This window comes from Sciurus carolinensis, chromosome 1 (genome assembly GCF_902686445.1).
Source record: "Sciurus carolinensis chromosome 1, mSciCar1.2, whole genome shotgun sequence".
Lineage (NCBI taxonomy): Eukaryota > Metazoa > Chordata > Mammalia > Rodentia > Sciuridae > Sciurus > Sciurus carolinensis.
In genome coordinates, this window is record NC_062213.1 from 197,604,460 (window position 1) to 197,628,477 (window position 24,018).

Below are 24,018 nucleotides of genomic sequence, written 5' to 3' on the forward strand. Positions count from 1 at the left end.
ATGGCCAAGGTGGGAGGGAAGGCCCAGATGAGAGATGGGCTATCCAGGCAAGAGGTGATGGCACAGAGGACAGGGCAGGGAAGGACAGTAGGAGGGGGCATTGGTTGGGCGCTGGATTAGAAGCCGGGCTGAGACAGCGGAAGTCTGGTTAATGGAAGGACCGCCGGGGCTGCCCCTGGGACTGGGAACACCTTCCAGGGGCAAGTCTGGGGGAGGGTTGGAAGGTCGTGAATTTGGGCTTGGATGTTTGTGAGTCTGACGCGCCTTGGGGATATTCCCGGCCCGTAGCCAGCGGGACACCAGGGCTCGGTCAGGGCTGAGCAGAATGCCGGTCAGAAGAGCGTGCCTCGGGCCGCCGGAGCCCGGCTGCTGCAGGAGGCGGCCGGGGGACCCGCGGGCCGTGCTGGGGGCAGGGAGGAAGGCCAGTCCGCCGGCGTCCTGGGAGCAGCGGGAGCGCCCGGCTGCGTTCCAGCAAACTGGCCTCCGCTCACCCCTCGCGGAGGCTGGCTTTCCTCCTCTGCGAAGTTGGGTAACCCCGCGGGGCCCTGCGCGGCGAGGAGCCGCGACGACCAGGCGTAGGTGCTTTGCGCGGCATGCGGCGCCGGCCCGACGTGAGCCGGCTCGGCGGGCGCCTCCGCCCCCAGGCCTCCCCAGAAGGGGGCCGGAGCCCCGAGGGCGCTGCGTGGCGGCGGGCGGCGCCGCTCGCGTTAGGACCCAGCGGCTCCGGGGCTGGAGGCGGGCGCGGGCCGTCGGGGCGGGCGGGGGGCGCGGGCGGCCGCACTCGGAGCGCGCGCGGTGGCCGGGACAGGTAGGCGCGGGGCTGGCGCGGGGTTCGTGGCGCGCGGCGGGCCGGGCCGGGGGCGGGCGCCGGGGCCGCGGGCCGGGGGCGGCCGCCCGGGACCCGGAGCCCCGGGCCTCCGGGGCGGGTCTGGACACCTGGCAAGTTTGGGGTCACCGCGGGTGAGGACGCGCGATGGGGAGGGCTGGGGGCCGGAGCTTGGGGAGGCGGGGGCGTCGGGGACCCGCGGCTTTTGTTCCGCGGAGGTCGGAATGTGGCGGGTGGGGGTCGCGGGAGCGGCCGGGACAGAGACTCAGAGACAAAGAGACCAGAGACGCCGAGCGGGGCGCGCGCCGCGGCCGGTTTCCGTGGCTGATTGTTCCCAGCTGTGCGGCGGGGCCGCAGCATCTGGTTTCCGCCAGGACCCCAGCCCGGCCTCCGCAGCCGGCAGAGCCTTCCCGGGGCCTGAACCAGCGCGGGGCCCCTGCTCCCCGCACCCCTGCACGACGGGGAAGGGGAAGGGGTGGCAGCCTGCTGGGCAGGTTCTGCGCCCCCCGCGCCCCAGACCATGGTCTCCAAGCGCTTGGAGACGGGGTCCCTGCGAGGGATCCGTTACTCTCCTTTGACGCCCGTCCCTAGCCCGCCGGCTCTCCTCCCTCCATAAGCCTGGGCCTGGGGCTGTCCTGGAAGGACTCCCTGCAGGGGCCTCCCAACCTCTTGAGGCCTCCTCATGCCCCAGCTCAGGAACTCCTCCCGAGAGGTGACAACTCCAGCTGGCCTGGCTGCCACCAGCCTGGGTGGGGATGGTGGGCCCCCTACCACGAGGAAGCCCAGGGTTTTTAGAGCTGGGAGGTGCGAGTCCTGCCGCTGGCCCCCATTTCACCCCAGCCCAGTGACACCCAGTGACACACTGAGGGGTCGAAGAAGCCCCAGGTTGGAGACTAGGCAGAGGCCCTGTTTCTGTCCCTTTCTTTGCCTTTTCCAAGGGGAATATCCAGCTAGTTCAGGTTTCCAGTTGGCTGTCTGAAGAACTTCCTGTGCTGGGTGGGGAGGGGGCCCTGCTGGATGGAGGAGCCAGTGCCCTGTCTCTCCACAGTCCTGCAGCAGGCTGAGTTTTGAGGTCACCCTCCACAGAACTGGGGTTGGACACAGGGACCTGGAGGATCCACCAAGTCCTCTTTTGTAACCTAGACTGGAGGCTGGACTCCCGGGCACTTGGATTGCAGGAAAGCCAGGGGCCAATGCCCTCGCCCCCCAGATTATACATTTGTCCTGCACGTCAGGGGATGCAGAACCCCTGGGCTGGGTGACATCACCGCCCCTCCAGTGCCACAATACCCAGAGAGCCTCCTCAGGCTCCTCCCTAAGTGCTTCCTGCTGCGTCAAATAGACCTCAGTCTCGTGAGTCTGGGATGAAGAGAGCCAGGTCTGGGAGGCCGGGATCCTGGCAGGAGACTTCTGGGGGCTGGGAGTCCTGCCCAGCCCTGGCTGCTCTGGGGGCCCCTCAGGCCCTCGTGCGTGTGGTTTCCTGCTGAGCAACATGCACAGGGCCCAGGGGCTAATTGGGAGCAGGTGGCGGACCTGGCAAATGCTGCTTGGCGGGGGCTGTGGTGCTGGCTGGCAGGGTTTGTGCCCCTTGCATGCGCCTGGGGTCCAGGATTCATGCCTCAGACACCCAGGGGGGTGCTGGGCCTGGGAGTGGGGTGGGTGCAGCCAAGGAGAGAACAGTCCAGGCTGTGTAGGGTGGGAGTGGCTTTAGAAATGTCCCCTTAGTTCACAAGGCAAGGTGGGGTCTGTGCGTTTGTCAAGATCAGCCCTGGAGCCAGGTCGGAAGCCCCTCCCGCCCTGCCACACAGGTCCCTCCAAAGCAGCCCCACCCCCAGCCCTGTCCTCCAGATGCCTCCTTCTGTTCTAAGTGCCTCCCTCTCTGGGCTGAGTTCTGGGGCAGAGTTGGCTGTGCGGCCCTGGGTTATCAAGCCTGGGTGCAGCTCCCCTCTCCTGTCCCCGCAGCTGTCCTCTGAAACCACCCGTCTCCTCACGCCATGGCCATGAGAGCTGCCTACCTCCTCCTGCTGTGCCTGCCTGGTGAGTGCCCACCAGAGGCGGGGTGGCTGCCCGTGCGGGGAGCGCAGTGGGGTTAGGGTTGGCTTTTTCCTCGTTTGGGGTTTTGTACTGGGGATGGAACCCAGGGGTGCCCCACCACTGAGTCACATCCTTGGCCCTTTTTTTTTAACTTTACAACTGGGTCCAAGTTTCTCAGGCTGACCTTGAACATGGTGATCCTCCTGCCTCACTCAGCCTTCCAAGTCACTGGGGGTGAGGTCGTGAAGGGAGCTCCCAGGGAGACTTTGTCATGCCTTGTGGCCAGAACTCTGCATCCCAACCTTCCACAGCATCAGGCAGGCCGGGTTCTGGAGGACAGGCACCTGCCAGACACCCGGACACCAGGATTGTCGTTTTACTTACTGGCTCTGGCCGAGTAGAGGACACTGAGGCAGGGAATCCAGAAACCTGGGTTCTAGATGCACTTGGTCTCCCACCTCATTTAGTCTTGACCTTTTAGGGGTGCCGGTCAGATGGTTATCAAGGGGGATCACCAAGGCCCTGCCAGGTCTTACCACTCATTCACTCACTTGATAAACGTGGGTTTCTTACTGTGTGCAGGCATTGGGCTGGGCCCCCGGGACAGCGCTGGACTAGGCAGACAGATCCCTGCCCTTATTCAGCTAAGCCAGGGAACAGGCAGATGGTAACCAAGTAAATGGAGTAAATTTCAGATTATGTTCAGCTGAAATTTCAGGTGAGTTCTGAAGGAAGAAAAGGCCCAGGAAGATCAAATGCAAAGGCTCTGAGGCAGGTAGGAGAATGTGACGTCCCAGGAGCAGTCAGAGGCAATGCGGGCATCAGGCAGAGTAAGGTCAGGGAGGTGGCGCAGGACCAAGGTGCTTAAGGGCCTTTATGGTCAAGGAAGGGGTTTGAGTCCTGCGAGTCTGAGGTGCCCTGTGACCTCCACCTGAGCCCCTCAACCTTCCTGTGGGCACCCATATGCTCTGCCTCCTCACCAGGCCTGCTGGCTCAGGGCCAATATGACCTGGACCCTCTGCCCCCATTTCCGGACCATGTCCAGTACACTCACTACGGCGACCAGATCGGTAAGGGCCATGCCTCCCGCGGTGTCCCCCAGCCCTGCCATGGCACCAGTGGGCTCCCCAGATATGCATGGCTCAGCCAGGGCTGGGTGGGATAGGCCCATGGGGACCCTCAGGTCTGGCTTGTGGCTCTTTGTGACCTCCTGGGGCAGGGGATTAGTCTGACCTGCACCAACTCCACATTCCTTTTCATTTTCAGACAACCCAGACTACTATGATTATCAAGGTACAGGGGAGGGGCAGGCAGCTGGGTGGGGAAGCCCTTGGGGACCCAGGAGGGGAAGGAGGGAGCAGATGCCCTGCTCATCCCAATGCAGAGGTGAGTCCTCGGCCCCCTGAGGAGCAGTTCCAGTCCCAGCAGCAAGTCCAACAGGAGGTCATCCCCGCCCCCACCCCAGGTAGGCCAGCTCCCTGCCAACCTGGGAGTGGGGGTGCCTGCGCCCAGCTGAGGTGACCCCCTGCTCTGAATAGACCCCTCCCAGTGACTCTGCCTGCCTCTCTCCACACCAGAACCCGGAAACGCAGAGACAGAGCCCACGGAGCCGGGGCCTCTTGGTAAGAGCCTTCTAGAAGGTGGAGCAATGAAGGCATGGGGTGGTGCTGGTAGGACTCGCTCCTTTAGGCCCTGGGGCTGCTGGTGGTAATGTGGGGGGGCAAGCCAGCAGCTGTGCCCCTACTTCAGTCTGTCTCCAGACCCCCTGGCAGTGCTGGGGGGCTCCCAGTGCCCCTGGGCCTGGCTAGAGGCTGGGCTGGCAGCAGCCTAGGGCGGGGCCCTCTCCTCAGACGCTGGGAGGGGCAGGGAGTGTGCGGGAGGGGGCTTCCTGCCAGTGGAGGGACGGGGTGGTGCCACGGAGCCCAGGCTGGCTGAGCAGTGTCCAGCCAAGAGCCTGAGATGCCGTGAGACTCCATGAGCCCAGCCCCGTGGGGGCGGGGCAGCCTCCTCCTCGCGCCGAGTGCGGTCCGTGAGCACGTGCGCGTCTGCTTCTGAGCTGGTGTGGACTTGTGCGCCCACAGGGGCAGGTGTGGAGCTGTGCGCTGGAGTTCGTGCTTCTGAGGCTGCATGTCCATTATGTAAAATGGAGCAGCCCAGGAAGGTCCCGCACACCCCTGCACACTGAGCATGCGTGGGTACTTGGCTGGGCCGGGCGGGGCGTGGGGTACCCCGACCTGCGAGCTCTTCTCAGGTAGGCAAGGTTGGGGGCCAGCCTCCAGCTGAGCCTCAGATCTGGCCCCGTCTGTCCCCGAGACTGCCGTGAGGAGCAGTACCCGTGCACCCGCCTCTACTCCATCCACAAGCCCTGCAAGCAGTGTCTCAACGAGGTCTGCTTCTACAGGTGGGCACAGGCGGCAGCCCCGGGACCGAGGGCCAGGGCGGCGGCAGGGCAGGGCGGCTCCGGACAGCCGAGCGGGAGTTTGGGGACCCGGAATCCTACAATAGGGCTCAACTCTGAGGGCGAGCCTGGGCCTGGCCAGGTCTGGCACCGCCTGTCCCACTGGGGATGGGTGACAGTGGGCTGAGACCTGCCCTGGCCTGTCGTCCCCTCAGCCTCCGCCGGGTGTACGTGGTCAATAAGGAGATCTGCGTTCGCACGGTCTGTGCCCACGAGGAGCTCCTCCGAGGTAGGAGCCCCCCTTCATCCTCTGGCCACTGTCCACCCCCGCCCCCCTTTCGTCCCCGGAGGCCACGCCAGACTCCCGTGCAGGGCACCAGGGGTTCCCCTCCCCACTTCTCATCCCCAGAACCCCCCAACCAGATCTGGGGACAGCAGTTCCCATCACACACCCCACCCTCACTCTCCTCCTTCCTGTCTCTCCAACAGCTGACCTATGTCGGGACAAGTTCTCCAAATGCGGCGTGATGGCCAGCAGTGGCCTGTGCCAGTCTGTGGCAGCCTCATGTGCCAGGAGCTGCGGGGGCTGCTAGGGCAGAGCTGGCATCCGGAGCCCTGAACCCGTTCAGAGCCTGGAGCCTCGGGCCCTGCCTGACCTGGTGCTTTTCCTCCCATTCCAACCTCCCTCTTATTCTGTAAAAGTTAGTGGACTGCAGCCCTGGGGGTCCCGAGCTGTGCTGCCCCAGGCCCTGCCCCCAGCCTGTGGCCACCCCCTGGCACAATGGGGACCCCTGCCGCCCAGCCTCCACCCCCTAGGTGGGGCATCCAGGTCTCTAAGTGGGCCCTGGGCCCTGATGTGCCTTGTCAGTCCCTCTGAGGACAACTCCCCTGGACAGTCCCCAGAGGCAGGCTGTGCCCCTCACCCCAGTTGGTCTGCTTGGATTTCCCACAGCCCCCAGGCATGGACCATCTTCGTTTTATACAAAATTAAAAACGAGTTTTTACAAACGTTCCAGAGTCACTTTTTCAGTCCAGAGCAAGAGGGGAGAGCCTGGTGCCGCCAACCCTGCCTGTCCCCACGGAGAAGCTCCCTTGGAGAGAAGGGGATATGTGGGTGACAGGTGACCTTGCTTCTAGTTCCTGCCCTGCCGCCTTGCCTACCAGCTTTAGGTCAAGGTAGGTGGACCTGCGCCCCAAGGGGAGGCTGGTGCCATTGCAAGAGCAGAAGCGGGCCAGCTCGCTGCTCCTCAGCCCTCCCGCAGGCCTGCGTGCAGGGTGCAGTTACCAGCCCCAAGTGCAGCCGGCGGAGGGTGCGTGGCTTCTCCTGGAGACACCACCGAGCAGCCCTGCAGGAACCTCCTCTGGCCAGCCCACCGGGCAGCCTTGCCCAGCATCGCTGGCGGAGCCAGAGCAAGACCCCGCGTCCACGCCCGAGCCCGCCCTTGTCCATCACGCCTCACTGTCCCCCAGAGGGCTGGAGAACGACACGAGAAAGCTTGGGCTGGGAAGAGCCAGCGCTGAGCAGCACAGCCCCAGCGGTTAGGTGGGCAGGGCTGGTCCTTCACCTGCTCAGCTCCTAACGCGCCACTGGCCTGTGCCTCTCAGCTCTCCCCAGGTGCCCCACCCTCTGCCCAGGCTCCTCGGTCGCCCTCCGTCCCATCCCCCCAGGCGGTGGACGTGGCTCAGTGGTTCGGTGCCCCTGGATTCAATCCCTGATACCCAAAAAAGAGGCGGGAGGCACCGCTGTACAAACCAAGGGTAGAAAGCGGGGTCTGTCACAAACGACAACAGCTCTCAACAATTCACATTATATAAAAAGGTACAAAAATACAAGGACTCCGAGCTCTCTGAGGAATTTCCTGACACTGAACTAAGGCTGAGGTCTCCGGGAAACCGCCTCTTTCCCCTGAGCCCTGGACCGGGGACCAGGGCTCTCCCTGACCCCTGGCTTTGGCTCTGCCACTCTGGGGGACCTGGTGCCATCTAGAGTGGCCATCCCTGGAGAAGGGGCTGGAGTGGAGCCGCTGCGGGTGGGGCCTGGGGCCTGGGGTGGGTGTGGCCCCAGCACTGCCTCCCGGCTCTTCCCTCCCACCCTCGGCCCAGGCCCTGGCAGGTCCTGCTGCAGAGGCCCCTCTCCTGCCCCAGGCACAGGGCCGCTGTCAGGTGCCAGCCGGGAAGGGGCTCACTTCTCTGGAGGGCCACAGGGTGGGGAGAAGCGTGCTGAGCTCCTCCGTAGCTCCTGCTGCAGCTGCCCCTTCAGTGTGGACACCTGGGGAGGAACAAGAAGATCCGGGCAGCCCGGGCCCTGCCTGATTTCAGAGAAAGGGAGAAGACGGAGCAGGGGCCCTCGGGCCACCTGGGACCCAGCGCTGCCTGCTGCAGGAGAGGTCTGGTGTCACTGAGAGCCAGGCCTGTCCTCATGTTCTGCCCCTGGAGCACAGTCGGGTGTCTGATTCTTCAGCATCTTTAGGGGCTACCGCACCTCCATCCTTCATCCCCACTGTCATTAGGGTGGGCCTGGTCGTAGCTCAGACTTGGGCCTAGCAGAGCAGCTGGGCCCTACAGACACCACTATATCAGATGTGGCCATCAAGGGCCATGTGAGCTAAGGTGACCTGCAAGGACCAGTCCAGAACTTCTGTGGGTGCTCCCAGCAAGAAGACTCCTCTCTCCTGGGGTCCCAGGGTGTTGAGGGGAAATTGAGGCTGGAGCTGCTGAGGCCACCTGTGCCACTCAGGGAGGGACCCTGCCTGGGCTGGAGCCAGAGAGCTGGCAGGGAGGAACTGAGTCCCAGTAGCATCCCTGGCCCCTGGCCAGCCATGGCTGCTGCCGTCCTGACCCACCCGTTCTTTCCAAGTTCCAGAAGGCCAACAGCAGCTTGTGACCAGCCCTCTGCTCCAGCCCAGGCTTCCCTCCAGCCCCTTCTTCCCCAGGGGAGGCCCACGTACCTGCCCCTCCAGCCCTCGCACCTGCTGGCGACGGGCCCACCCTCGGGCCTCCAGGGTGCGCTCCGCCTGTGCCCGGGCACTGCACAAGCGCTCCAGCTCCTGCTCGTCTGCCTCTGGCTGAGCCGGGCCCTGGTTCTGCTCCAGGGCCATCACCTGGGCCTGTGGGGAGGAACCGCTCCTCAGGGTTCGGGCACAGTTGCGTGTTGTCACTGCCTGAGGCACGGCCAGTAAGGCAGAAGACACGGGAAATCCTGGCTTGTCCCCTGCCTCACGGCCTGACAGCCTGCAATCCCGGGTCAGGGTACCCAGAAACCCCACGTGGGCACACAGACCTACCAAAGGTGGAGACTGGCCCACACACACAGGAACGAACGCAAGCGTGTCAATACCCATCCTCGTCCCACAGATGCACGTGTGTAAGCCAACACTCCACACTCGCGCATAACCGATACGTGAAGACACCACAAGCACGTTGGCCACGTGCCACATCCGTGCATGAGACTCATGCAACATGCACAAGAAAACCCCGCGGACACTCGCGTCTCCCCACCTGTCCACAGCACGCCTGACCGCACAGTCCCCTGCTAACAGGCCTTCAGTGTCATTTCTCTCCTCCATGGGGACAGACCTCCCTCCAGGACTGCAGGGGCACCTCCCCGAGCCTCGGGCTCCTGGGCTGCGGGGGCTGAGAGCCCTGGGCTGGCTGAGCCCCCAGCTCCGCCTGGGACAGGAGCTACGCTCAGGCGCGGGAGGGGGCTGGCGGGGGGAAGGGCTGGGCCGGCGGGAAGGGGCCAGACCTCCAGCTGCTGGATGTGCCTCTGGGCCTCGGCCAGCTCCAGCTCAGCCCCCGAGAGCGTGCGGTCCAGGCGGCCTTTCTCTGCGCTCAGGCGCACGGTGTCCTCATGACTGCGAAGCTTCTCCCGCTCCACCTGGGTGGGGAGCGCGCCGGGGGCTCACCAGGGGCGGCAGACGGCGCGGCGTGCAGCCAGGACCACCGCGCCAGACCCCGAGGGCAGTGAGGGCAGCCCACCTTGTCCAGCGTCCTCCTGAGGGCCGTGCGGTCCTTCTCCAGTCCCAGGGCCGAGCGCTCCGCCTCCCGCTTCTCAGCCTCCAGCTGGGCCAGGGCTCGCTGCAGCAGCCGCCGCTCCTCCTGCAGCCGCTGGGCCCTGTGCAGAGCTGCGGCCTCGCTCTCCTGCCGCTGCCGCAGCGCCTGCAGCACACGCAGGCAAGACCTCGTCCCCTGGGGCCTGGCTTGCAGATGACGCTGGTCCGGCGTGCCCCTGGCGGCAGGCCACTGTGGGCCCAGCTGAGACTGTCACTGGGGCTGACACGTCTCCAGGCCTGAACAGTGGGCTGGGGCCGAGCGAGCCCCGCTTCCTCACGGGAGGCTGGCCAGGCCTGGGGATAAGGCTGAGAGGGGTGGAGTCCCTCCCCATCCCAAGGGCCTTGCAGTGCTGGGGACAGCGGTGGCCCGCGGGCCTCACCTCCTGCAGCTGCTGCAGCTGGCCCTCAGCCTCCGCGCGCTGCAGCTCCAGGTCTGCCAGCTCGCCCCGCATCGTCTGCACCTGCTCACCCAAGGAGCCGCTCTGCTTCCGGGCTTCAGATAACGCCTGCCGGGCAGCGTCCAGTCGTTCCTGGGGAACAGGGACGGATGGTGCCAGGCCAGCCGAAGAGCCCTAGGGCAAAGGGCTCCCCTCTGCTCTGTACCTCTGGGAAGGTTCCCAGTTCATACAACAGGTAGTGTGTGTGTGTCCTGGGGACTGAACCCGGGTCACCCCACCCCTAAGCTACATCCCGTTCTTTCAACTTTTTATTTCTAAGTTGCTGAGGATCTCGCTAAGTTGCAGAGGCTGGCCTCAAACTTGCAATCCTCCTGCCTCAGCCTCCGAGGCGCTGGGATTACAGGTGTGTGCCACCGTGTCCAGCAACAGGTAGTCACTTGCCTGGAGGATGAGCCACAGCCTGTCCACTGACCTGTACAGGGGCAGCCATCACATCCCAACTGCCCCCATGAACGCTGAACCTGGGTCCCCACAAGCCACACTAGCAGGCTCCTTCTCTCACTGGGCACACGCCCAGTCTCCTGGGAATGGCCGATGCTGCACTGCCCCCAGCCCCCTCAAAGCCCACGCTCAGGGACTGGCTCCTGAGATCCCCAACCGACAGCCCCACCGGCTGGCTCTTTCCCAGGGCCTCTCGGTCTACTGCTGGCTGACTCACTCTGGCCCCTCCCCAGCCGGACCCCCAAAACCCCACCTGGAGCACCTGGCGGTCATGTTCACAGGCAGTCAGGGCTTTCTGCAGGTTCAGATTCTGCTCCTGGGAGCTGCTGAGGCTGGCGCTGCTCTGGGACAGGGCTTCCGTCAGGCACTGCACCTTGTCCCTCAGGACACCCTCGCTCTCCTCCACCTTGGCCAGGGCCCCGTTCAGCCGCTCCACCGTCAGCTGCAAGGTCCCCGCCTTCACCTCGCTGTCTGCCACCTGGCAAACACACAGGCGGGTTGCCGGGCTTGGCTCCCACTAGCCTTGGCCACCTCTGGGGGCCTCATCACTGACACCACTGTCCTCAGGCAGTGCTGTGGGCCAGCACTCTGCAGCTGGGCCCCACCCGCCGCTGGCTAAAGCCAGTGTGAGTCCCTTGTCTCCTCCCTGTCCTCGCTCCCTTCTCCTCCCACTATGGAAGAAAAGGGTAACCACGTAAGCCACCATTTCCTGGTTTTGACTCTGGTGGATGTCGGTGTAGGAATACCGAGCAGCTGAACATTCCAACTAGAGCTGAGCTCCCTAACGGCCAAGACGAAAAGGGAAAAGAGTGAAATCCACATCCCCATCTTGTCCTGGCCTCCTGAGTACGGATTCTGTCATCAGTCCTGGATTCTAATACGGCTCTGTTCTTACCTGTGACGGACAAGGACATCACGTCTCTGAGCCTCCGCTAGTCGTCCCTAAAGTGGGCGGTAATAGCACTTCCCCCATGGCGCTGATAGACTCACAGACCCGAGCGGCACAGGGCCTGCGGACGGCCTGGCGGGGGCGCACCTGTCTCTGCAGGGAGTCCACGCGATCCTGGAGGACCTGGGCCTGAGTCTCGCGGTCGCTCAGGCCCAGGCGGCTGCGCTGCAGCTCCCCCTCGAGGGCACGCCGCTGCAGCTCCAGCTTGACGGCGCGGCTCTCCGAGGCGTCCAGCACCTCCTTCAGGCGCCGCCGGTCACTCTCCAGCTTCGCCTCGTGGCCCCGCATCTTGCCGATCTTCTCCTGCAGGCGCACAGGCTCAGGCCCTGGATGCCCGGGCCCCGCCCCGCTCCCCTCGCCCCCAGCACCCTCAGGACAGACTGGGGGCAGCTTTTGAAGACCGTGTGACCTGGGACCACCCTGTGGGCCTCTGGGGGCCTCAGCCTCCCCACGCATCCGCGGCTGCGCAGACGTGAGGACTCCAGAGCACCCTTCAGCCTGGGCCGAGTCCAGCAGGTTCTGTGACCCAGGACTACCCTCTCTCTGGCCCCGCTTCACCTATGAATAGTGAGGGGACTAAATTGGCCCAGGCGTGCCACATCCTGGGTGCCCGGGAGTGGGCTCACAAAGGAAGCCCAGGGCCTCCCTGCTCCACGGACGCTCCTTCGGTCCACGTGACCACCCCGGGGGACGGGTCGGGGGGCGTCACTGTAGCCTCCCCGCACTCTGCCCTGAGCCTGGTCCCCCTCCGACTGCTCAGAGCCCAGTCCTGCTCTGTCTGGCCCAGGGCCCACTCTGGCTCCTGCCCAGCTCTGTTCCAGGCCTCCTCCTGGGCCCCTGTGGCCGTGGGCCCAAGGCCAGAGCTGAAGCCGCAGACCCAACGATCCAGCTCCAGCTCGGCCCTCAGCCAGAGGCAGCGGGTGGGCTGCAGGGCAGCAGTGGAGGGCTGGGAGGGGCCAGGGGCCAGGGGAGCTCTGGCTGCAAGAGACTCCAGGCCTCGGCAGCTGGATTAGCACCCCAGGCCCTGCTCACCCTGCCCCAGCCACCAGACGTGCAGCGCCCAGGGGTACACACGTCCCAGACACACAGAACCCCCAGAATACGACTAGTGTGGCTCCTCACAGACAAAAAGGAGGCCCCTGGACACCAGCTGTGGGTCAGGGGCTCTGTGCCTGGTGCCTGTGAGGCGATTCCCGCGCTCCCTGGTGCTCATGGGGAGACCAAGAGTCCGAGCTGATGGGCTGCAGCTGAGTCTGGGCCTTACAGACAGAGGCCAAGACGGGCCCTCTCGGCGGGAAGCTCAGGAGGGTCCAGAGCAGTGGGGTGGCACCCGCGCCCCCGCCCCGCCGGCCCCGCATCTGCCCACCTGGCTGGCCCGGAGCTCACTCTCCGTGGTCTGCAGGCTCCTCTCCAGGGCAGCCAGCTGGTCCAGCGTGGCCCTGCGCTCCCGCTCGCCGCGCCGCACGTTCTCCTCCTGCCGTGCCAGCTCAGCCTGGGCCCTGCTCAGCTGCCCGTCCACGCTGCGCCGAGCTGTGGCCACCACCCAGCCCATCAGGTCCCCAGAGGCCTGGCCCTGCACCTCACCCACCCTCAGTCTGCCTGTCTGCACTCGAGAGGGTCCCCAGGGCTGGACACGGGCGTGCTGACCAGGGAGGGTACGCAGGAGGAGACAGCCCCAACCAGGTCATAGGGCAGGGCAGGGACTCAAGAGCCCTTCGGGCCAACCCCAGCCTCCCACCTCTTCTGCTCCGAGCATGGCAGAACAGAGGGACCCGAGGGCCAAACTCACCTTCTTCTCTCTCGGCCATCACCTTCTGCAGCTGCCTGGCCCGAGAGGTGGCACTGTCTCGCTCAGCCTCCATCTCAGCCAGCTGTCGACTCAGGGTACTCGTCTGGGCCCGAAGCTCGTCCTACAGGTTCAACGTGGGACAAAGGGGAGCCTCCTGCTGACAATGTGTGGTCCCTCCAGGGCCCCGGGCGTCCCTGCCCAGCCACTCTGCCGGCCTCACCCGCTCTTTCTGAGCACTCCGGAGCTCCTGCAGGAAGTCCCGGAGGGCACCCCGCACTGCCTCTGGGTCAAGGTCTGGAGGGACTGGGGAGGTGGCAGATCCGGGGGACGGGGGCTGGGAACCTGGGCTGCGTTCCAAGGGGCTGGGGCCGCCAGGTAGCTCCCTGCTTCCTAGAAGAGAAGATATACCCAGGGATGCAGCGGCCACTGGACAGTCCACGCTCATCCCGTCCCTGCCCACAAAGCACAACTGGATCACCTACCCTCTTGCTCAAAACCCTTCCCCAGATGCCCTGGCCCTCAGAATCTAGCCCGATTTCTCTGCCATGGCTTAGAAACTGAGCCACCCAGCATCCTCCTGTGCAAGCTGGCCACTCTGCATCGCCCTCGCTTCCATGTTCCAGAACATTCCCCATTCCAGTTCTGGGGCCTTGGCACATGCTGTCCCTTCTCATGGCTTCCCTGTGCCAGGTCCATCCTTTAGGTCACTTCTTCAGAGGCTCCCTGGCCTCAGCTGGGTTGACCTACCCTCAGGGTCAAGGTCATGAGGGTCACTCCTTCACCTCAACATCTCCCTGGGCTGGGTGCTTACAGTGCCTTCCCTGTGTCAACCCTCCTTCCTCACAGTAGCCCGACAGGTGAGGACAGCTCACCCCAGTGCTGACAAGTGGCGCTCAGAGTTGAGAGTCAGAGTTTCAACCTAGGCAAGCTGGTGCCCCAAGGAAAACCTCGGACTTGGCTTGGGAGATGACAGGTCACAGGGAGAGGGCAAAGGGCAGAGGGCAGGGCAGAGGGAGGACAGTGCCCGAAGGCCAACAGCAGAACTGCAGGATGGGAGGACCTGCCTTTAGCATCCCCCTGCCTAGGCCAAGCAACACCTCAACTGCCCAGTAGACACATCACCACCCAAAGGTCCCCAGAGGCCTCCACCACTGGAGGATCCCATCCCTGGAGTAGAAGCCAGTGCCCTCCAGTGGCCTGCAAGGACTACTGGGGCAGGCCTTGTCCCTACATCCTCAGGTCTCTGCTAGTCACATTGGTCTCTGAAGCCCTGGTCACAGGACAGGGTACTTCACCAGGACCTTTCTACATGTCCCCTCTTCCTGGATACCCACATCCCTCCCTTCCCCATCTCCTCCTCAGCAAGGTGCTGTCTCCCCACATCAGGCCACCCACCCCCTTATGTGTGTGTCAAAATACACGTAACTTGAAATGTGTCTTTTGACCATTCTAAGGGTGTGACCCAGTGGGACGGACTGCACTCACACTGGGTGGCCATCACCGCTGTCCACTCCACATCTTCCCATGCCCATGATGAAGAATAGCACCACCCCCAACTGTCTATGTTGAAGTCCTAAGCCCACTACACCAAGATGTGACCCGATGAGGAAGAGGAACATTACAGATGTGATTAGCTAAGATGAGGTCGCACTGGATTAGGGATGGGCCCTAATCCCATGAGACTTTCACTTACTTTGTATTCAGTACTGTAAGGAATCTGGAAAGGATCTAAAGCCAGCTGGTGTGTGTAGGTTACATGTAAATACTAGGCTATTTTATACATGATCATGGGGGAGGGGTACCAGGGATTGAACCCAGGGGCGTTTTACCCCTGAGCTGCATCTCCAGCCCTTTTTATTATTTTCAGACAGGGTCTTGTTAAGTTGCCTAAACTGGCTTCAAATTTGCAATCCTGCTTTAGCCTCCTGAGCTGCTGATATTACAGGGATGTGCCACTGTGCCCAGCTTACATGAGGTCTTAAGCATCTTCGGATTCCAGTACCCCTAGTGGGGCAAAGGGCCTAGAACAAATCCCTCATGAATACTGGGAATGACTATACATTGCTACAGCAGCCCTTGGCCAACTAAGACAATCCCAAACAGAAACTTCGCAGTTTTAAAACAAGAACTCCCAGCACCGCCGTCCTCATAATCTCGCCTGCTTTTCTGCTTTCTGTTTCTATGAATTTGTCTATTCAAGTCGTTTCTGGTAAGCAGACTCATACTATATTTGTCCTCTCATCTATGCTGTTTTTTTGCAGTGCTGGGAATTGAACCCAGGGTCTGGCACATGCAAAGCAAAAGTCCTACCACTGAACCGCGCCCCCCCCCAAGATCCTTTTTATTTATTTATTTTGGGATGCTAAACCAACAAGCCACATCCCCAGTCCTTATTTATTTTGAGACAAAGTCTCACTACGTTGCTGAAGCTAGCTTTGAGCTTGCCATCTTCCTGCCTCAGCCTCCTGAGTTGCTGGGATTACAGGTGTGTGCCACCATGCCCAGCGATCCTTTTTATTTGTCCCTTTGTGACTAACTTATTTTAATTAGTATAGCATTGTCAAGGTTTATCTGTGTGGTACCATGTATCAGATGGTCATTCCTTAAGTCCAAACAGTATTTTCCTGGATGGATACACCACATTTTCTTTTTACCTATTTGTCAATAAACACCTGGGATGTCACCATCTTCTGGCTATAGTGAATAATGTTGTAATGAAGTTCAGTAAAAATAACTGTTCAAGTCCTTGTTTTCAATTCTTTTGGGCGTACATCTAGGAGTCGAAGTGCTGAGTTTCACTGTAATTCTAATTTCGGATTTTTGAGGAATTGCCGGGCTATTTTCCACGCGGTCTGCTCCACTCAGCAATGTCCCCCGTCTCATCTTCCCCACGTTTCCAGCCCTGACCGCCACGACAGTCGACATCTTGTCATCGCGTTAACTGCCTGCCGCTCCCGCCTAGACTGTCAGTTTCCTTTCCTGCTGCATCCCTAGTGCTTACATTGTGTTGGGTACACACTAGATGCTTAAGTGGAGTGACTAGGAATGAGTGAGACCCGGAAGGGGGCCAGGCCTGCCTGTGCCTACCTGACTTCGGAATCACAGGCCTCATGTGCAGTGAGGAGCGGAGACGCCAGGCTGGAGGGGGCGCAGACCGGTAAGAGCATGGGGCTCAAAGACCCAGAAGAGGAGTTGGGGCACTTACAACCTTTCCCTCCAAACAGCAGCGCGCTAGGGGCGGGCCCTCGGGGGCGGGGCTACGCCGGCCTCACAGGGCGTGACCGGCGGAGGGCGGGTTCTTCCGAGGACCGAAGGTGCATGGGTGGGGCGACGGGAGGAGCCTCGGTGAGGGGCGGGGCTAGTGCGCCCCAAAGGTGGGTGCCTCCAGGCCGGCCCACGGTGCGTGGGCAGGGTGCTCACCTGCCGGAGGCGCGTCGCGGGCCGGGGAGGCTGCAGCGGGTCGCTGGCCGGGGCTCGGGCTGGGGCTGGGAGCGCGGCCGCAGCCGAGGCCCAGGCCCCTGCGCAGGGCGGAGCGCAGACCACCCAGCTGGGCCTCCGCTGCGCGCCGCAGCGCCTCCACACGGGCCAGCTCGGCCTCCAGGCCTTGCGCCCGGCCCTCGGCGGCGCTCAGACGCAGCCCCAGCTCGGCGGCCTCGGCCCGCGCTGCCTCCAGCTTCAGCTCCAGGCCGCGGGCGTGGTCCTGCTGCTTCTTTTCTGCACCTCGCGCCTCCTCCAGGGAGCCCTGCAGGCTGCGCTCGCGGGCACGGAACTCGCCCTCCTGCTCCTGCAGCCTCCGCTGGGATCCCTGGAGCTGCGACGGCGAGGAGCGAGGGGGTGTCACAAGGCCTCCCCCAGCCCGGTGCCAGCACCCCAATCGACCATTAGTATTTTCCACCCAAACAGTGCCAGGCAAAATAAACCCCCAAACACTCTATTACTTATTAATCATCCTCATTTTATAGAGAATGAAACTGAAACACAAAGAAGCTAATTAACTTCTCCAAGGTCACACAGGCAGCGTATGGCAGAGCTGGGATGCAAAGTTAGGCCTCCGGATCCTGAGCCACACCCCCTTTTTAGTTTTTTCTCTGAGACAGGGTCTAAAGTTGCTCAGGCTGGCCTCCAACTTGCGATCTTCCTGCCTCAGCCCCCTAGGAACCTGGGATTAGAGGCATGATCCTCAAGTCTGGCCAGACTGTTCTCTCAACCATTAGACCACACTGTCCCTCAGTGCACATAATTTATGAATCAATCTGCACACCATGGAGGGGAGGTCCTAGAAATTTATTTACTGATGGTGCATGATCACACAGGCACAAAACGTCCCTCTGGTTTAGAGGCTGAGTTCACCCTCACAGTGGTCACTTCAATGGGAACCCCATCTACAGAGCACTATCTGGTTGCTAGAACCTGCAGCGGTGCCTTCCTACACCCTCCAGCACAGAGAGGTTAAGCAATTCGGTCAAGATCACACAGTAGACCCAGGGCAGATGGCAATAGAAACAACCAGAAAAGGCAGAGTGGGAAGAGTGCTGGCTTCAGAGTCTGGCCTGGGTGGCTGTGTGATCTTGGGTAGATCCCTTGACCTGTCTGAGCCTCAACGTCTTTGTGAAGTGGGGCTAACAGTCCCTACCCCATGCAGCTGTGGGAGAATCAAGGTTCTGTACACAGAGCCCCCTGCCCAGAGTACCTTCAGTGCCTGCACACATTAGGCCCACAGTTCTTTTGGGTTTTGTTATTACAGCTGGGGAAGTTTCCAGGAGTAGTCAGGAACGAGGAGACCCAGGGAGAGGTCTCTTACGACTCTAGCTCTGGAGCACCCACCTTTCCCACTGGAGGGAGGGGGGAGGCACAGAACTGGCTGCCCACCTCCGAGGGCCCTCCCCACCAGGCAGCCCCAAAGCTGCCCACTTACCTCCTGCCGCATGGCCTCCAGGCTGGCCTCGCTCTTCAGCATTCTCTGCCGGAGGCCCAGGGTCTCCCGCCGGCTCTCCTTCTCTGCCCGCTCACCCAGGGCCAGGCGGCCCTGCAGCTCGGCCAGCTCCAGGCCCAGCCTGGTGTTCTCACTGTCCAGCACCTTCATCTGAGAGAGAGCAGAGCAGCAGGAGGCTCAGCTGCCTGCCCTACGCAGGACCTGGTCCTGGCCAGAGGCATGGCCTAGGGACAGCGGCGTCAAACACCACTCCAGGCACCGGGAGCAGCCCTGGACAGCCTCGCTGTGTCCAGCCACATCGGTCACCAGCACTCGTGGCTGGCTTGCCGTTTAATCCCTAGCCTCCCAACTACCTCTCTTGGGTACCAGAGCAGGAGGGAGGGTAGAATCCTCAACAGACCAGGAGTGCCACAGGGCAGGGACCACTGCTGCCCTGGTCACGTTCCCCTCAATCGCAATGAGCAGCATTTCCGGATGCTCACCATGTCCAGCCCTGTCCCAAGCTCTTCACCCACATCACTTCATCTAATCGTCACACGGCCCAACATGGGGTGGGTACTAACGTTATCCCTGCTTTACAGACGAGAGAACTTAGGAGCAGTCCAAGTGACTTGGCTGAGGTGTCACAGCCCACGAGCAGCAGACTAGTGCCTGACCCCAGGCAAGCGGAAGGTGAAGCTGTGGTGGAAGCCTGCTCCCCCCGCAGGAGCGGGTGATGCCTGCCACCCCACAGTGCTACCAGGAGGGTAACAGGGCGCGGTAGCCTGCCAGCACCCAGCACAAGCCGGGCACACAAATGTCGGCTCCCTTGGGTACTCCTGTGGCTACTCAGGAGGCGCCTGGGCAGAGGGGCTGCGTGGGCAGAGGACAAGGTTTTCAGCAGCGGTTCCCATCTCGGGGTGTCTGCGTATATCGACACCACATCTCTCTCCGTGGGAGGAAGCCTGGGGCAGCAGGCGGCTTCTTCAGTCTGCTAGAGCAGAGCCTGAGCCCTCGGACCTGCAGTGCCAGGGCAACGCCGAGTATACAATAGGTGCCTGTGCAGTGCTTGCTGTTGCTGATGGGTAGGGAGATCAACTAGTTCAGGGGTCAGCAAGCTCCCAGAGGTCAGCGAGAGGTCAAAATCCGGTGTCTCCTGTTCTGCACAGCTGTGCGCAAGGACAGGTCTTAAGTTTCTAAATAGCTAAAAACGGTTTGTTGCTAAATGGCTGGAAAAAGTCAAAAGAAAAACAGCTCTCGACACTTGAAGATCACATGGGATTTCAGTGTCCACAAAGGCCTTCTGGAACACGCCCACTCGTCCACACTCCCTCCCCGGCCACTTCTCTCTCTCCCCTCCTGTTTTTGGAGCCCGGGATGGAATCCGAGGGCTGACTTCTGAGCTGCACTCACCCCAACAGCAGGGCAGTTAAGAGCCCAAGGGGCCAGACAAGTGGGGAAGGAATGAATGAATGAATGAGCCTGTACCCCTGCCCGAGCCGGGGAGGACGGGGCCCAGGGCTGCTCCGACACTGAGTCACATTTTTTTTTTTTTTTTTTGAGACAGGGCTCACTAAGTGGCCCAGGCTGGCTGTGAACTCGCTGTCCTCCAGCCCCGAGTTGTGGGGTCACAAGCACGTGCCACTGCGCAGGACGGAAGACCCCTCAAAGCCTGTCCATGAACACCGAGGTCAGCGCAAGCCCCTGCCTTGACACTCAGAGTCAAGCACCTGCCGCCGCAGCTCCTGCAGCTCCCTGCGCGCCTCCAGCCGGGAACGCTCCACCTCCTGCAGCCCAGCACGCAGCTCCCCAGCCTCCCTGCCCGCGGTAGCACGAGCCTCTTCCAGGAGCGCCAGCTTCTGCTCCTTGTCGTCGTTGGCAAGCTTCAGGCTAGAGAGGCCAGAAGGCAGAGGGCAGTCTACCTGGGCTGCTGGGAGGGGACATTCTGCAGCGGTGTGCAAAACGCCCTCCCCGTGAGTCCTGTCCTGCGTGGATCCGGCTGACCGTGGCGCCTCCCAGTGCTGCCTGCCCCGTGGCACCCCTCAGCTGAGCCTCCAGGGCTGGGCCAGGCCCTTGGCTAGAACACCAGTAACTCCGAGGCGGGGCTGATCTGACGGTGATGACAGCAAGCAGGGTCTGGACCCAACCCTGCCCACTGCCTCCTGTCCCCTTTCTGGGACAGGAAAGCCACCGAAAATGACTCACATGCCAGGCTGTGACTAGGGGCCCACGAACCCCCACCTGCGTGTGGCCCATGGGGTGAAGTCAGGCTCCAGGGACAAGGTTCAATGGGAGGAGGGGGCCTGGCCAAGGGCTCGGGCCGCCCCCTCGTGGCCCACCTGATGCGCTCGCTCTCGGCCTTCTTCACTGCCGCCCGCAGCTCCTCGCCGGAGCGCCGCAGGGCCTCGCGCTCTTTGGCGCCCTCACTCAGGCTGCGCCGCAGCTCCTCGGCCTCCTGGCGCTGGGCCTCGCGGCCCTCCTGGATGTCCCGCGCCTTGCGCTGCGCCTCCAGCGCCTCCCGCCGCAGCCCGTCCCGGGCGTCCTCCAGCAGGCGCAGCTGAGTCCGCAGCTCTTCTGCCTGTGAGCCCAGGGCAGGGGTCAGGGCCCCTGGAGCTGGTCCACACCGCCATCCCCGACCAGGGGCGCCTGCCCAGGCCCTCTGCAGAGACCTGGACCCAAGCTGTGCGTTATGCTTTAGCGCGAGGCAAGCCCCGGTCAGCGGTGTTTGGGGCTGAAATAATCACAATCGGGGGCTTAGCAGCTGCTTGCCGTCCATCTGTCCTTGAATGCAGGAAGGAATCTTGTGCCTTCTGGCCCCGCAGGACTAGCCCCCACAGGCACATGGCGGACTTTAGGGGCAGGAGACCCACCTCGCGCTGGCAGGAGTCCCGCTGCTTGCCTAGGTCGCGGGCCTGCTCCTGCAGCCTCTTCACCTCCTGGGCATGAGCCGCAGCGGCCTCGTCAAGCTGGGCCCGGAGGTCCCGCAGTTCGGACGTCAGGGCATTCAGGGTGCTCTGGGGCAGAAGGGCTTGGTCCTGCAGGGTCCCCTCACCTGCCCCAAGTGACTCCCAGTGTGCTGGTTGAACTGTCCACTTCGGTTCCACACAGCCCCTCCCACTGGCCTGCCAGGCCCCGCTCACCCCTGACCCCCAGTGGGCACGGCTGGTCTCTCCCCTGGACAAGGGGACTCAGCAGGGCAGGTCGTGTACCACATCCCTCACGGGATTTCTGAAGGCAGCGCTGGGCCTCCCCAGCCTGGACACTTCCGCAGGGCAGGGCCACGCCTGCCCCGAGACAGCCTCCTCTGGCCAAGCTGTGCCTCCCGTCTGAAGGTCCCACCGCTCTTCTGCCCTACCCTACCCGACCTACCCGGTCCTGCTCCTGCCGGCTCTGCGCATCTCGCTTCTGCCGCTCCAGCTCCAGAGAGATGGCAGCCAGGCGGTGCTGGGTGCCCATCAACTTCTCTGACAGCGCCGTCTTCTCAGACTCCTTCAGGGACAAGGCCTGGGCGAGGCGAGGAGCACAGGGCTGGGGCACTGGCTGGCCCTGGGGCACCTCTGGACCTTCCCCCACTCTGCCTGGGCAGTGTGTCCCGGGGCTCGGTGGCCTAAGTCACGTGTGTGTTCACCCCCTTCGCAGTCCTGCGACAGGGTTGGCCATCAGCAAGAACCCTGGGCGTGAACCTAGTCACAGATCTCACTAACCCACCACCCGAGGCAAAGTCTTTCGCTGTTCCCGTTTTTACAGGCAAGGAAACAGAGGCTCAGAGAGGTACAGCGACTGGCCCCAGCAAAGTCAGATGGCAGTCTGCCCTGTCGCTGACACGACGGGAAAGCCAGGGATCTGCTCTCCGGGGCGGGTCGGCTGCCGCCTGTGGACCTTGTGGGGACACCTGGCCCAGTGGGGTAGGGTGGGGGACAGGAGAATGAGGAGCGGCTCTCCCAGGGCCGTGACCTGCTCCCGCTGTGTGCCAGGCACGGGGTTCGGCGATGCTTCAGAGACACCCTTCCAACCTCCCGACCTGCAGGTGAAGATACTGAGGCCCCGAGAGGAAGTGGCCTGCCCCGGCCTCCGGATGCCAGGTGGCCGAGTGGGGGCCAGGCGGGCCGCACCGCCTTCACGCACCTGCTGCTTCTCGCTCTCGGCCAGGAGGAGGCCCTCGTCCCGCTCCTGCTGCAGGGCGGCTATCTCCTCGCTCAGCTCTTCCTTCTCCGCCTCCAGCCGGGCCAGCAGCTCCTCCCGCTCCTGCTGCAGCTGGCCCTGTAACTGGGCCCGCTCGGCCTGCAGCTCCCGCCACGCTGCCTCCTGGGGGTCAGGCCCGCACATGAGACGCAGAGGGGCCTAAGCAGCCTCTCGCTCCCACCGAGGCAGCAAAGGCCGTCTGATCCCACAGCTGGGACAGGGCAGGTGACCACTTCACCAAGGCGGGCAGTAAGGCCTGACCCAGACAGGTCGGGGCTGTGAAGGCCCCAGGGAGCAGGAGTGGCCCGGACGGGTCAGAGAACGTTCTCGGGAGGAGGGTGGGGCAGTGGCCAGCCAGGTAAAGAGAGAAAAGAGAGCCAGCCCAGGAACACAGCCACCAAGGCCCCAGGACAGAGCAAGCAGGACATGAGGAACCAATGGGGCTGCTGTGGGCCAGGGGGCTACACTCCCCACCAACAGCCAGGCTGGGTCAGACCAGGAGGCTGCAGGGATTCTGAGGACTGTGGGGGACATGGGGGCCTCAAGCCAGGGTGACGTGGAGCAATCTGAGCTTTAGATCAGGGGTCTGATCCGACAACCGAGGAAGAGGACCGGGTGGGTGGGAGGGTGAGGCTGTGGGGAATGAAGGGCTGTGGGCTGGGGCAGAGGAGCGGGAGGGAGCAGAGGCTGGGAACTAGGAGGCCAGGCAGGCAAAGCAAGGTCGGAAAGCAAGGGGGTCGGAGGGATGCGGCCCCCAGGCACTGGGTGGGGGGCCGAGAAGGGCCCACGGGTGCCGAGGGCAGGTGCCTAGCCACAGCACTGGCCGCTGGAACTGTGGAAAAAGCAGGCGACGCTGGCTGCCACCCCAGGAGGGGTGCTGGTAACCGCCAAAGCCGTGGACACCCAGGGCGCCCAGCTGGCGTCTCACAGCCGCAGCCTGGAAGTGCTGCAATGAGCCTCCCAGGCTGGGCGGCTCAGGGCACCTGTCTGGACAGTCACCCTGGAGAGCATCCCCGTGCCAGTAGCAACAATTCATGAGGCCTTAAGGACTGCCAGTCACTGTGCTGATCCCTTACGGATCACCTCACCTCGCCCTCCCAGGCCCTCCCACTTCTATCCCCATTCCTGCAGATGGGAAAGTGACGACCAGAGACCTCAGCATCGCCAGCGTGTGACCAAGAGCAGATTCAAACTCGGGAACTACAAACAGTGTATCACAGCAAATCACAGTACTTCTCTGCTGTATATCAGGGTGGCCTTCTTTGCACTGGGGATTGAACCCATGGGTGCTTAACCACTGAGCCACAGCCCTTTTCTATGTTTTATCTAGAGACAGAGTCTTGCTGAGTTGCTTAGGGCCTCACTAAGTTGCTGAGGCTGGCTTTGAACTTGAGATCCTCCTGAACTGCTGGGATTACAGGAGTGGGCCAGGGTGCCCGGCAATGTTGGCCTCTGCATCAGGATCACAGGGTGGGAACTAATCTGGGGTCTGGGAATCTGCACCCTCACCCTCATGGATCTTCCCGACTAGCCGCCCCTAGAGTTTCCATAGTAGAAACGAAGTCCTGTTTCACAGATATGGAGACAGGCAGAGCAAGATGACTCCTCTGTGGGTACAGAGAAGACAGTGGCTCAGAGCTCCCCGCCCTCGGGCGCTCAAACCTTCTCACGCTGCAGCCGCTGCAAGTCCTCCTCATGGGCTGCCCGCTGCTCCCGCAGGGAGGCCTGGGCCTCCCGCTCAGCCTGCACCAGCTTCTGGGCCATCAGCTCCTTGTCCAGAACTGCTTTCTCTTCTGCAGTTATCATCTGCTGCCGCAGGCCCGCCAGCTCGCCTGCACGAGAGGGAGGGTGGATGAAGACAAGGTGGGGTACCCTTGGACCAGCAAGTCCAGCCAGGTGAGCCACAAGGTAGAAGCCTGGAGGGGAGAGGGTTCATCTGGCATCTGGGCTGGTTTCCTTGGAGAAGTGGCCCCTCCT

General features: G+C 62.7%; 2 protein-coding genes across 10 annotated transcripts in view; one reads left to right on the forward strand and one right to left on the reverse strand.

Moving 5' to 3' along the window:
• Positions 1 to 444: 444 nt before the first annotated feature.
• Mfap2 (microfibril associated protein 2) lies at positions 445 to 6,280 on the forward strand. 4 transcript variants are annotated; one of them, XM_047555887.1, is made up of 9 exons: positions 445 to 575; positions 2,789 to 2,863; positions 3,844 to 3,930; positions 4,127 to 4,153; positions 4,245 to 4,325; positions 4,438 to 4,482; positions 5,174 to 5,261; positions 5,474 to 5,547; positions 5,748 to 6,280. In XM_047555887.1, exons 2-9 carry the CDS (start codon positions 2,821 to 2,823, stop codon positions 5,849 to 5,851), a joined length of 549 nt encoding a protein of 182 aa, XP_047411843.1. In that variant the 5' UTR covers positions 445 to 575; positions 2,789 to 2,820; the 3' UTR covers positions 5,852 to 6,280. The 4 variants fall into 4 exon arrangements, with proteins under 4 accessions (XP_047411843.1, XP_047411828.1, XP_047411829.1 ...); XM_047555872.1 differs by lacking the exon at positions 445 to 575 and adding an exon at positions 751 to 808; XM_047555873.1 differs by lacking the exon at positions 445 to 575 and adding an exon at positions 826 to 960.
• Positions 6,281 to 7,044: 764 nt separating this feature from the next.
• Positions 7,045 to 24,018, reverse strand: part of Crocc (ciliary rootlet coiled-coil, rootletin) — a 42,188-nt gene continuing 25,214 nt past the window's right edge. For 4 of the 6 annotated variants that reach the window (XM_047555862.1, XM_047555845.1, XM_047555826.1 and 1 more), the window contains 18 exons: positions 23,704 to 23,873; positions 21,985 to 22,164; positions 21,229 to 21,363; positions 20,730 to 20,873; positions 20,199 to 20,437; positions 19,590 to 19,749; positions 17,863 to 18,030; positions 16,368 to 16,758; positions 13,168 to 13,337; positions 12,948 to 13,068; positions 12,525 to 12,688; positions 11,246 to 11,461; positions 10,463 to 10,687; positions 9,691 to 9,840; positions 9,237 to 9,416; positions 9,004 to 9,135; positions 8,207 to 8,365; positions 7,045 to 7,527 (listed from right to left, as the gene is read on the reverse strand). In XM_047555862.1, the coding sequence (XP_047411818.1) occupies positions 7,441 to 7,527; positions 8,207 to 8,365; positions 9,004 to 9,135; positions 9,237 to 9,416; positions 9,691 to 9,840; positions 10,463 to 10,687; positions 11,246 to 11,461; positions 12,525 to 12,688; positions 12,948 to 13,068; positions 13,168 to 13,337; positions 16,368 to 16,758; positions 17,863 to 18,030; positions 19,590 to 19,749; positions 20,199 to 20,437; positions 20,730 to 20,873; positions 21,229 to 21,363; positions 21,985 to 22,164; positions 23,704 to 23,873 (3,191 nt within the window). In that variant the 3' untranslated portion in view covers positions 7,045 to 7,440. Of the gene's footprint in view, positions 7,528 to 8,206; positions 8,366 to 8,756; positions 8,928 to 9,003; positions 9,136 to 9,236; positions 9,417 to 9,690; positions 9,841 to 10,462; positions 10,688 to 11,245; positions 11,462 to 12,524; positions 12,689 to 12,947; positions 13,069 to 13,167; positions 13,338 to 16,367; positions 16,759 to 17,862; positions 18,031 to 19,589; positions 19,750 to 20,198; positions 20,438 to 20,729; positions 20,874 to 21,228; positions 21,364 to 21,984; positions 22,165 to 23,703; positions 23,874 to 24,018 lie in introns of those variants that run through there. The other 2 variants (XM_047555836.1, XR_007109126.1) reach the window with 2 other exon arrangements.

Excerpts from the sequence above, each read along its gene's own strand:
- Mfap2 (XM_047555887.1), top strand. The coding sequence starts at position 2,821 with ATGGCCATGAGAGCTGCCTACCTCCTCCTGCTGTGCCTGCCTG. Across the intron at positions 4,326-4,437 it reads CATCCCCGCCCCCACCCCAG|AACCCGGAAACGCAGAGACA; the intron begins GTAGGCCAGCTC and ends TCTCCACACCAG. Across the intron at positions 5,548-5,747 it reads CCACGAGGAGCTCCTCCGAG|CTGACCTATGTCGGGACAAG; the intron begins GTAGGAGCCCCC and ends TCTCTCCAACAG.